General features: G+C 39.5%; 3 protein-coding genes across 5 annotated transcripts; all 3 read left to right on the top strand.

Moving 5' to 3' along the window:
* Nucleotides 1-476: 476 nt before the first annotated feature.
* On the top strand, nt 477-4,112 carry LOC144962336 (uncharacterized). Of its 3 annotated transcripts, none has more exons than XM_078895230.1 (6): nt 477-1,042; nt 1,411-1,546; nt 2,229-2,323; nt 3,169-3,302; nt 3,496-3,590; nt 3,896-4,112. In XM_078895230.1, the coding sequence occupies exons 1-3, from the start codon at nt 594-596 to the stop codon at nt 2,268-2,270; spliced, it is 627 nt and encodes a 208-aa protein (XP_078751356.1). In that variant the 5' UTR covers nt 477-593; the 3' UTR covers nt 2,271-2,323; nt 3,169-3,302; nt 3,496-3,590; nt 3,896-4,112. The 3 variants fall into 3 exon arrangements, with proteins under 3 accessions (XP_078751356.1, XP_078751358.1, XP_078751357.1); XM_078895232.1 differs by having other exon boundaries at nt 1,414-1,546; nt 3,896-3,940; XM_078895231.1 differs by lacking the exons at nt 2,229-2,323; nt 3,169-3,302 and having other exon boundaries at nt 3,896-4,011.
* A 35-nt stretch (nt 4,113-4,147) lies between these two features.
* On the top strand, nt 4,148-5,367 carry LOC144962337 (uncharacterized). Its single transcript, XM_078895233.1, has 3 exons — nt 4,148-4,555; nt 4,750-4,844; nt 5,149-5,367. The coding sequence occupies exons 1-3, from the start codon at nt 4,384-4,386 to the stop codon at nt 5,365-5,367; spliced, it is 486 nt and encodes a 161-aa protein (XP_078751359.1). The 5' UTR covers nt 4,148-4,383.
* Nucleotides 5,368-5,635: 268 nt separating this feature from the next.
* On the top strand, nt 5,636-6,808 carry LOC144962338 (uncharacterized). Its single transcript, XM_078895234.1, has 3 exons — nt 5,636-5,807; nt 6,002-6,096; nt 6,386-6,808. The coding sequence occupies exons 1-3, from the start codon at nt 5,636-5,638 to the stop codon at nt 6,602-6,604; spliced, it is 486 nt and encodes a 161-aa protein (XP_078751360.1). The 3' UTR covers nt 6,605-6,808.
* The last annotated feature ends 4,649 nt before the right edge of the window (nt 6,809-11,457 follow it).

Genomic DNA, 11,457 nt, shown 5'->3' with positions numbered 1-11,457 from the left:
TGACAACAAACCAACGTTGAACTGCATCTCACTCCCTGGGAACATATTGTCGGCCGTGGAAGAAAGTTTCGTCAAACAGCTCATATATATTTATATATTGCTGGAAAATTTAAATTGAAGTTAAGTTCATTTATTTTGCTGAAATTCCAAACAGATGGTATACTAATTGTAATTCTTTGTAAATTGGCGGGGTGGTAAAGGCTTTATAAAGGCTGTCTAAAAAAATGGTTCATATGAAATGTTCAGTTCATCAATAATTACATCAGAGAAGACAAGGTCTTAAAAGGCGTAAGTAATTTATGAGTTTGGTTTTGTTTCCTTAGTCTAGATAACACAAAAATTACGGAGTAAAGAATCGGCTTCTACTGGGAGATAATTTGGAAAGTTCGGGGGGGGGGGGGGTGTCTCTATAAAGAAATGAGATTTATCTAATTCTTAAGTTACTTCACAGTAACAAAATACCTCCCTCCCATTCCCCACTCATGTAGATTAATTCTCGGCTAGTGCAAATACATATTCTTTTTCTTTTCTTTCTTATTTTCCCCCAGATATATGTGACGGCCAGGAATAAGTTTACTATAGACGAACCTCAGATGGCCTTCCATTATTTAGGAGCCTGTAGAAGGAAGACGACGGTGGATCCAAGTCTTATAAGATCACTCAGCACAGCCTTCCCAGAGTTTCAAAGAACTTTTGCCAAGATTGAAGATAAAACTTTAACAGATAAAATGCGAGCATGGCCTGAGGACAAAGACCTCAGCACAGACCTCCCAACAAAAGACTTGTTGAAAAGCCTGACGGACGATTCCACATGGGCTGACACCTCCAGAGTTCGAGACACATTAATGACTGTTCTCGCTATAGGCAGCATGTCCCGTCTTGGAGCCTTGCGAAACTTGTCTGTTGATGAGTTTCAGGCGGCTCGCGAGACTGACCAAAATCATGATCTGTATCGAGCAGAAGTAAACCAGCACAAAACCATGAAGACATATGGTCCAGCGGGCATTTATTTCACACCTACCCTAAAAGCCCACATTGAAAGGTAACAGTGTGATATATTATATTATTATTATTATTATTATTTTATTATTATTATTATTATTATTATTATTATTATTATTATTATTATTATTATTATTATTATTATTATATTATTATTATTATTTATTATATTATTATTTATATATAATGTTAAAACTTGAAGATAATCGCAAATAGAATTGGGTATTTTGCACGTCCCCCCCCCCCCCCCCTAAAAAAACCCCGAGAAAAATAAAACAACAAAAAACAAAACAAAACAAAAAAGCAAAAGAAACCAACACAAAGCAGAACACAGAGCAGAACACAGAAATACTTATTCTGTTTATTTTTGATTTTTATGTGTGTTTTTTTCTTCTATTCTTGTTTCAGCAGAGGGAATCACCTGAAGAAGTTCAGTCGGCCATATCCGAAGCGATGCATCACAGTTTGCAGGTACACAGGGAATCGTATGCGGCCAAAACTCACGACAAAACTATATATAAAGGATTGCAAGCCATTGGAGCAGGTACAGTGATGTGAAAAAAGTTGGGGCGAGGGTCTTTCTTACATTTTTCTGGTCTTTGAGCAGGTTTACTGGATATTTTGGCTATAATAATAATAATGATAATAATAATAATAACAATAATAATAATAATAATAATAATAATAATAATAATAATAATAATAATAATAATAATAATAATAATAATAATAATAATAATAATAATAATAATAATGATAACAATAATAATAATAATATTAATAATAATAATAATAATAATAATAATAATAATAATAATAATAATAATAATAATAATAATAATAATAATAATAATAATAATAATATAATAACGTCCTGGGTACGATTATCGCTCGGCCCATAGTTGATGTAATGAACTGACAAACCAACAGGTAACCATTGTGTTGTTCAAGGGATGCAACTCGAGAAAATAACATAGGGTTGTACAAATACCAAGGATTAATTCCTTTACAAGTTTATATCAACACTTCGACTACTACAGTTGTGTCTTAGAAAAAAGGCTATGCACCTGTCTTTCTTACATTTTTCTGGTCATTTCTCGGAAAAAAATAATGTCATAGTGTGAGCTGTGGGACGGTAAATGAGTAAGCATTTCTTTTAAAAAAGCTAATAATCACACGGCTTTAGATTATTCAAATATCTATGTTTATTCTTTTAAATTAAACAGATACAAGTGTGCTATATTTCACAAAGACTTTGTCTGCAATAAACCCGGAGAAGTGCCCCAATAATTACATCAGAGAAGACAAGGTCTTAAAAGGCGTAAGTAAATTATGAGTTTGGCTTTGTTTCCTCTGTCTACGTAATACAAAAATTACCGAGTAAAGGATCGGCTTCTACTGGGAGATAATTTGGAAAGTTCGGGGGGGGGGGGGGGGGTGGTGTGGTGGTGGTTTGGGGGGGGGGGGGTGTGGTGGTGGTGGTGGGGGGGGGATCTCTCTAAGGAGATATAAAGAGATTTATCTAATTCTTAAGTTACTTCGGAGTAACAAAATACCTCCCCTCCCACTCCCCACTCATGTAGATTAATTCTCGGCTGGTACAAATACATTTTCTTTTTCTTTTCTTTCTTATTTTCCCCAGATATATGTGACGGCCAGGAATAAATTTACTAAGGACGAACTTCAGATGGCCTTCCATTATTTAGGAGCCTATAGAAGGAAGACGACGGTGGATCCATGTCTAATAAGATCACTTAGGACAGCCTTCCCAGAGTTTCACAGAACCTTTGCCAAGATTAAAGATTAAAACTTTAACAGATAAAATGCGAGCATGGCCTGAGGACAAAGACCTTATTTTCTAAAAGCCTATACAGTCCATTTCTTTTCTTTTATTATGACAACAAACCAACGTTGAATGGATCTCACTCCCTGGGAACATATTGTCGGCCGTGGAAGAAAGTTTCGTCAAACAGTTCATATATATTTATACGTTGCTGGAAAATTTAAATTGAAGTTAAGTTCATTTATTTTGTTGAAATTCCAAACAAATGGTATACTAATTGTAATTCTTTGTAAATTGGCGGGGTTGTAAACGCTTTATAAAGGCTGTCTAAAAAAAAAAAGGTTCATATGAAATGTTCAGTTCATCTATATTTTTTATTCCAGTACAATGCTTTCAAAGTGAAGAGTTAAGATTGGACGAGCCCAGCACGTCAAGAGTATATTTTGAGCCACCATCGTTACCGACGTCCAGGCTTTGCCTTCAGTAGAGTCCTCAACGTCGTCACCTGTAGTTCCCGGTATGTATGCAATACTAATTATGAACATGGTGCACCTGTCTTTCTTACATTTTTTTGGTCTTTTCTCGGAAAAAATAATGTCATAGTGTGAGGTTTTTGGCGGTAAAGGATTAAACATTTCTTTAATAAAAACTAATAATCACACGGCTTTAGATGATTCAAATATCTATGTTTATTCTTTTAAATTAAACAGATACAAGTGTGCTATATTTCACAAAGACTTTGTCTGCAATAAACCCGGAGACGTGCCCCAATAATTGCATCAGAGAAGACAAGGTCTTAAAAGGCGTAAGTAAATTATGAGTTTGGCTTTGTTTCCTTTGTCTACGTAATACAAAAATTACCGAGTAAAGGATCGGCTTTTACTGGGAGATAATTTGGAAAGTTTGGGGTGGGGGGGGGGGGGGTGGTGGTTGTTTGGGGTGTGGGGGGGGGGGGGGGGGTCTCTCTAAGGAGATATAAAGAGATTTATCTAATTCTTAAGTTACTTCGGGGGAAAAAAATACCCCCCCCCCCACTCCCCCCCCAAGTAGGTTAATTCTCGGCTGGTACAAATACATTTTCTTTTTCTTTTCTTTCTTATTTTCCCCCAGATATATGTGACGGCCAGGAATAAATTTACTAAGGACGAACTTCAGATGGCCTTCCATTATTTAGGAGCCTATAGAAGGAAGACGACGGTGGATCCATGTCTAATAAGATCACTTAGGACAGCCTTCCCCAGAGTTTCACAGAACCTTTGCCAAGATTAAAGATAAAACTTTAACAGATAAAATGCGAGCATGGCCTGAGGACAAAGACCTTATTTTCTAAAAGCTATACAGTCCATTTCTTTTCTTTTATTATGACAACAAACCAACGTTGAACTGGATCTCACTCCCTGGGAACATATTGTCGGCCGTGGAAGAAAGTTTCGTCAAACAGTTCATATATATTTATACGTTGCTGGAAAATTTAAATTGAAGTTAAGTTCATTTATTTTGTTGAAATTCCAAACAAATGGTATACTAATTGTAATTCTTTGTAAATTGGCGGGGTGGTAAACGCTTTATAAAGGCTGTCTAAAAAAAAAAAGGTTCATATGAAATGTTCAGTTCATCTATATTTTTTTATTCCAGTACAATGCTTTCAAAGTGAAGAGTTAAGATTGGACGAGCCCAGCACGTCAAGAGTATATTTTGAGCCACCCATCGTTACCGACGTCCAGGCTTTGCCTTCAGTAGAGTCCTCAACGTCGTCACCTGTAGTTCCCGGTATGTATGCAATACTAATTATGAACATGGTGCACCTGTCTTTCTTACATTTTTTCTGGTCTTTTCTCGGAAAAAATAATGTCATAGTGTGAGGTTTTTGGCGGTAAAGGATTAAACATTTCTTTAATAAAAACTAATAATCACACGGCTTTAGATGATTCAAATATCTATGTTTATTCTTTTAAATTAAACAGATACAAGTGTGCTATATTTCACAAAGACTTTGTCTGCAATAAACCCGGAGACGTGCCCCAATAATTGCATCAGAGAAGACAAGGTCTTAAAAGGCGTAAGTAAATTATGAGTTTGGCTTTGTTTCCTTTGTCTACGTAATACAAAAATTACCGAGTAAAGGATCGGCTTTTACTGGGAGATAATTTGGAAAGTTTGGGGTGGGGGGGGGGGGGGTGGTGGTTGTTTGGGGTGTGGGGGGGGGGGGTGGGTCTCTCTAAGGAGATATAAAGAGATTTATCTAATTCTTAAGTTACTTCGGAGTAAAAAAATACCTCCCCTCCCACTCCCCCCTCCTGTAGATTAATTCTCGGCTGGTACAAATACATTTTCTTTTTCTTTTCTTTCTTATTTTCCCCCAGATATATGTGACGGCCAGGAATAAATTTACTAAGGACGAACTTCAGATGGCCTTCCATTATTTAGGAGCCTATAGAAGGAAGACGACGGTGGATCCATGTCTAATAAGATCACTTAGGACAGCCTTCCCAGAGTTTCACAGAACCTTTGCCAAGATTAAAGATAAAACTTTAACAGATAAAATGCGAGCATGGCCTGAGGACAAAGACCTTATTTTCTAAAAGCCTATACAGTCCATTTCTTTTCTTTTATTATGACAACAAACCAACGTTGAACTGGATCTCACTCCCTGGGAACATATTGTCGGCCGTGGAAGAAAGTTTCGTCAAACAGTTCATATATATTTATACGTTGCTGGAAAATTTAAATTGAAGTTAAGTTCATTTATTTTGTTGAAATTCCAAACAAATGGTATACTAATTGTAATTCTTTGTAAATTGGCGGGGTGGTAAACGCTTTATAAAGGCTGTCTAAAAAAAAAAGGTTCATATGAAATGTTCAGTTCATCTATATTTTTTTATTCCAGTACAATGCTTTCAAAGTGAAGAGTTAAGATTGGACGAGCCCAGCACGTCAAGAGTATATTTTGAGCCACCCATCGTTACCGACGTCCAGGCTTTGCCTTCAGTAGAGTCCTCAACGTCGTCACCTGTAGTTCCCGGTATGTATGCAATACTAATTATGAACATGGTGCACCTGTCTTTCTTACATTTTTTCTGGTCTTTTCTCGGAAAAAATAATGTCATAGTGTGAGGTTTTTGGCGGTAAAGGATTAAACATTTCTTTAATAAAAACTAATAATCACACGGCTTTAGATGATTCAAATATCTATGTTTATTCTTTTAAATTAAACAGATACAAGTGTGCTATATTTCACAAAGACTTTGTCTGCAATAAACCCGGAGACGTGCCCCAATAATTGCATCAGAGAAGACAAGGTCTTAAAAGGCGTAAGTAAATTATGAGTTTGGCTTTGTTTCCTTTGTCTACGTAATACAAAAATTACCGAGTAAAGGATCGGCTTCTACTGGGAGATAATTTGGAAAGTTCGGGGTGGGGGGGGGGGTGGTTTTTTGGGGGAGGGGGGGGTCTCTCTAAGGAGATGTAAAGAGATTTATCTAATTCTTAAGTTACATCGGAGTAACAAAATACCTCCCCTCCCACTCCCCACTCATGTAGATTAATTCTCTTCTAGTACAAATACATTTTCTTTTTCTTTTCTTTCTTATTTTCCCCCAGATATATGTGACGGCCAGGAATAAATTTACTAAGGACGAACTTCAGATGGCCTTCCATTATTTAGGAGCCTATAGAAGGAAGACGACGGTGGATCCATGTCTTATAAGATCACTCAGGACAGCCTTCCCAGAGTTTCACAGAACCTTTGCCAAGATTAAAGATAAAACTTTAACATATAAAATGCGAGCATGGCCAGAGGACAAAGACCTTATTTTCTAAAAGCCTCCACAGTCCATTTCTTTTCTTTTATTATGACAACAAACCAACGTTGAACTGCATCTCACTCCCTGGGAACATATAGTCGGCCGTGGAAGAAAGTTTCGTGAAACAGCTCATATATATTTATATATTGCCTGAAATTCCAAAAAAAATGGTATACTAATTGTAATTCTTTTAATAATAAACTTTGAATTTTATTGTAAATTCTGTCTCGTTTTCACAGAAGGAAGAAGAAGGAAGAAGAAGAAGAAGGAAGAAGAAGAAGAAGAAGAAGAAGAAGAAGAAGAAGAAGAAGGAAGAAGAAGAAGAAGAAGAAGAGGATGAAGATGTAGCAGAAGAAGAAGAAGAAGAAGAAGAAGAAGAAGAAGAAGAAGAAGAAGAAGAAGAAGAAGAAGAAGAAGAAGAAGAAGAAGAAGAAGAAGAAGAAGAAGAAGAAGAAGAAGAAGAAGGCTATGTGGACTAGTGGTATGACACTCGCTTTCCTGGGTTCGAGCCTTGCTCGGCGCATAATTGTGTCCTTGGAATAGACTGTTTACTCACATTATTTCACCGTACTCAGGTGTAAAATGGATGCCTGACAGTTAACAACGTTGTCCCTGTCCGAAAAATTGTAATATCGCCTAACAGGCGTCATGTCTCGTCCTACGTGCTAAGTATTGTTGTTGGACAGGGACCCCTTGTAAAGCGTTTTGAGCACGTTTAGTGGATATTGCGCTGTATGAAAGCTCATTTATTTTTATTATGTTTATTAAACTAAGAAGAATAGAAAGATGGTGTCTTTCTTTCTGGTGACAGAGTCGTAGGGGGCGCCATATAAAGGAAGGGAGGTGGGGGAATGTCCACGTCTTTAACGTCATTGGTCGTGCGCATTTCCGCTACGTAAAGAAGTAATTATTTCAAAAAGCGACCACCATCGGACAGGGCTCGGACACTTTAGTGCAAAACAGTTTTTTTTACTCGTGGCATGGCGGATTTGATTTTCGGCAGTATAGTTCTTGAACATGGCTTTGTCCGTTCCAATGGTGGCAGTGCCGTAGAGGGATTGCGGTATCTATTTGTAGGACGCATTTCCGCTATGGAGAGTAATAATTTTAAATATAATGAGCTCGGACAAGAGTCGCCAGAGCCGTTCCGTCGGTGCTCATTCATTTTGTTATATTTATTATAATAATAATAAGAAGAAGAAGAGGAATAGGAAGATGGTGTCCTTCTTTCTGGTGGCAGTGTCGTAGGGTGATATCGTTGAGGGCGCCAAATGAAGGAAGGGGGGTGGGGGATGTCCACGACTTTAACGTTATTGGTCGTGCGTATTTCCGCTACGTAAAAGAAGGAATTGTTTAAAAAAGCGAACCCCTTCGGGACAGGGCTCGGGCACTTTAGTGCAAACAAGTTTTTTTACTCGTGGCATGGCGTATTTGATTTTTGGCAGTATAGTTCTTGAACGTGGCTTTATCGGTTCCAATGGTGGCAGTGTCGTAGAAGGATAGCGGTATCTATTTGTAGGACGCATTTCCGCTATGGAGAGTAATAATTTTAAAAGTAAAGAGCTCGGAAAAGTCGCCAGAGCCGTTCCGTCGGTGCTCATTTATTTTGTTATATTTTAAAATAAAAATAATAAGAGGAATAGAAAGATGGTGTCCTTCTTTCTGGTGGCAGTGTCGTATGGTGATATCGTTAGGGGCGCCAAATGAAGGAAGGGGTTTGGGGGGGGGGGGTGTGTCAGCGTCTTTAACGTCATTGGTCGTGCGCATTTCCGCTTCGTAAAGAAGGATGGCATGACGGATTTGATTTCCGGCAGTATAGTTCTGGAACGCGATTTTTTCCGTTCCAATGGTGGCAGTGTCGTAGACTGATAGCGGTATCTATTTGTAGGACGCATTTCCGCTATGGAGAGTAATAATTTTAAATATAATGAGCTCGGACAAGAGTCGCCAGAGCCGTTCCGTCGGTGCTCGTTCATTTTGTTATATTTATTATAATAATAACAAGAAGAAGAAGAGGAATAGGAAGATGGTGTCTTTCTTTCTGGTGGCAGTGTCGTAGGGTGATATCGTTGAGGGCGCCAAATGAAGGAAGGGGGGTGGGGGGGGGGTTGTGTCAGCGTCTTTAACGTCATTGGTCGTGCGCATCTCCGCTTCGTAAAGAAGGATGGCATGCGGATTTGATTTCGGCAGTATAGTTCTGGAACGCGATTTTTTCCGTTCCAATGGTGGCAGTGTCGTAGATGATAGCGGTATCTATTTGTAGGACGCATTTCCGCTATGGAGAGTAATAATTTTAAATATAATGAGCTCGGACAAGAGTCGCCAGAGCCGTTTCGTCGGTGCTCATTCATTTTGTTATATTTATAATAATAATAATAAAAGAAGAAGAAGACGAATAGGAAGATGGTGTCTTTCTTCTTGTGGCAGTGTCGTAGGGTGATATCGTTGAGGGCGCCAAATGAAGGAAGAGGGGAGCGGGGGGGGGGGGGGATGTCAGCGTCTTTAACATCATTGGTCGTGCGCATTTCCGCTTCGTAAAGAAGGATGACATGCCGGATTTGATTTCCGGCAGTATTGTTCTCGAAGCGGCATTCTCCGTTCCAATGGTGGCAGTGTCGTAGACTGATAGCGGTATCTATTTGTAGGAGGCATTTCCGCTATGGATTGTAATAATTTAAATATAATGAGCTCGGACAAGAGTCTCCAGAGCCGTTCCGTCGGTGCTCATTCAATTTGTTATATTTATTATAATAATAATAAGAAGAAGAGGAATAGGAAGATGGTGTCTTTCTTTCTGGTGGCAGTGTCGTAGGGTGATATCGTTGAGGGCGCCAAATGAAGGAAGGGGGGTGGGGGGATGTCCACGACTTTAACGTTATTGGTCGTGCGTTTTTCCGCTACGTAAAGAAGGAATTGTTTCAAAAGCGAACCTCTTCGGACAGGGCTCGGACACTTTAGTGCAAAACAGTTTTTTTACTCGTGGCATGGCGTATTTGATTTTCGGCAGTATAGTTCTTAAACGTGGCTTTATCGATTCCAATGGTGGCAGTGTCGTAGAGGGATAGCGGTATCTATTTGTAGGACGCATTTCCGCTATGGAGAGTAATAATTTTAAAAGTGAAGAGCTCGGAAAAGTCGCCAGAGCCGTTCCGTCGGTGCTCATTTATTTTGTTATATTTTAAAATAAAAATAATAAGAGGAATAGAAAGATGGTGTCCTTCTTTCTGGTGGCAGTGTCGTATGGTGATATCGTTGAGGGCGCCAAATGAAGGAAGGGGTTTGGGGGGGGGGTGTGTCAGCGTCTTTAACGTCATTGGTCGTGCGCATTTCCGCTTCGTAAAGAAGGATGGCATGACGGATTTGATTTCCGGCAGTATAGTTCTGGAACGCGATTTTTTCCGTTCCAATGGTGGCAGTGTCGTAGACTGATAGCGGTATCTATTTGTAGGACGCATTTCCGCTATGGAGAGTAATATTTTTAAATATAATGAGCTCGGACAAGAGTCGCCAGAGCCGTTCCGTCGGTGCTCGTTCATTTTGTTATATTTATTATAATAATAACAAGAAGAAGAAGAGGAATAGGAAGATGGTGTCTTTCTTTCTGGTGGCAGTGTCGTAGGGTGATATCGTTGAGGGCGCCAAATGAAGGAAAGGGGGTGGGGGGGGGGGTGTGTCAGCGTCTTTAACGTCATTGGTCGTGCGCATTTCCGCTTCGTAAAGAAGGATGGCATGCCGGATTTGATTTCCGGCAGTATAGTGCTGGAACGCGATTTTTACCGTTCCAATGGTGGCAGTGTCGTAGACTGATAGCGGTATCTATTTGTAGGACGCATTTCCGCTATGGAGAGTAATACTTTTAAATATAATGAGCTCGGACAAGAGTCGCCAGAGCCGTTTCGTCGGTGCTCATTCATTTTGTTATATTTATTATAATAATAATAATAAGAAGAAGAAGACGAATAGGAAGATGGTGTCTTTCTTTCTTGTGGCAGTGTCGTAGGGTGATATCGTTGAGGGCGCCAAATGAAGGAAGAGGGGAGCGGGGGGGGGGGGGGTGTCAGCGTCTTTAACATCATTGGTCGTGCGCATTTCCGCTTCGTAAAGAAGGAGGAACTGCCGGATTTGATTTCCGGCCGGATTGTTCTCCGAGCGGCCTTCTCCGTTCCAATGGTGGCAGTGTCGTAGACTGATAGCGGTATCTATTTGTAGGAGGCATTTCCGCTATGGATTGTAATAATTTTAAATATAATGAGCTCGGACAAGAGTCTCCAGAGCCGTTCCGTCGGTGCTCATTCAATTTGTTATATTTATTATAATAATAATAAGAAGAAGAGGAATAGGAAGATGGTGTCTTTCTTTCTGGTGGCAGTGTCGTAGGGTGATATCGTTGGGGGCGCCAAATGAAGGAAGGGGGGTGGGGGGATGTCCACGACTTTAACGTTATTGGTCGTGCGTTTTTCCGCTACGTAAAGAAGGAATTGTTTCAAAAAGCGAACCCCTTCGGACAGGGCTCGGACACTTTAGTGCAAAACAGTTTTTTTACTCGTGGCATGGCGTATTTGATTTCCGCTTCGTAAAGAGGATGGCATGCCGGATTTGATTTCCGGCATTATAGTTCTGGAACGCGGTTTTTTCCGTTCCAATGGTGGCAGTGTCGTAGACGGATAGCGGTATCTATTTGTAGGACGCATTTCCGCTATGGAGAGTAATAATTTTAAATATAATGAGCTCGGACAAAAGTCGCCAGAGCCGTTCCGTCGGTGCTCATTCATTTTGTTATATTTATTATAATAATAACAAGAAGAAGAAGAGGAATAGGAAGATGGTGTCTTTCTTTCTGGTGGCAGTGTCGTAGGGTGATATCGTTGA

This window comes from Berghia stephanieae, unplaced genomic scaffold (assembly GCF_034508935.2).
Source record: "Berghia stephanieae isolate SIO BIC M18660-M18661 unplaced genomic scaffold, UCSD_Bste_1.3 scaffold888, whole genome shotgun sequence".
NCBI lineage: Eukaryota > Metazoa > Mollusca > Gastropoda > Nudibranchia > Aeolidiidae > Berghia > Berghia stephanieae.
This window is presented reverse-complemented; position numbering and strand designations above follow the sequence as displayed.

What these genes read in the sequence shown, in the direction of transcription:
- LOC144962336 (XM_078895230.1), top strand. Translation starts at nt 594, where the DNA reads ATGGCCTTCCATTATTTAGGAGCCTGTAGAAGGAAGACGACGGTGGAT. An exon ending in CTAAAAGCCCACATTGAAAG is followed by an intron (nt 1,043 to 1,410) that starts GTAACAGTGTGA and finishes TTCTTGTTTCAG; the next exon opens with CAGAGGGAATCACCTGAAGA. An exon ending in ATTGCAAGCCATTGGAGCAG is followed by an intron (nt 1,547 to 2,228) that starts GTACAGTGATGT and finishes TAAATTAAACAG; the next exon opens with ATACAAGTGTGCTATATTTC.
- LOC144962338 (XM_078895234.1), top strand. Translation starts at nt 5,636, where the DNA reads ATGAAATGTTCAGTTCATCTATATTTTTTTATTCCAGTACAATGCTTT. An exon ending in GTCGTCACCTGTAGTTCCCG is followed by an intron (nt 5,808 to 6,001) that starts GTATGTATGCAA and finishes TAAATTAAACAG; the next exon opens with ATACAAGTGTGCTATATTTC. An exon ending in AAGACAAGGTCTTAAAAGGC is followed by an intron (nt 6,097 to 6,385) that starts GTAAGTAAATTA and finishes ATTTTCCCCCAG; the next exon opens with ATATATGTGACGGCCAGGAA.
- LOC144962337 (XM_078895233.1), top strand. Translation starts at nt 4,384, where the DNA reads ATGAAATGTTCAGTTCATCTATATTTTTTTATTCCAGTACAATGCTTT. An exon ending in GTCGTCACCTGTAGTTCCCG is followed by an intron (nt 4,556 to 4,749) that starts GTATGTATGCAA and finishes TAAATTAAACAG; the next exon opens with ATACAAGTGTGCTATATTTC. An exon ending in AAGACAAGGTCTTAAAAGGC is followed by an intron (nt 4,845 to 5,148) that starts GTAAGTAAATTA and finishes ATTTTCCCCCAG; the next exon opens with ATATATGTGACGGCCAGGAA.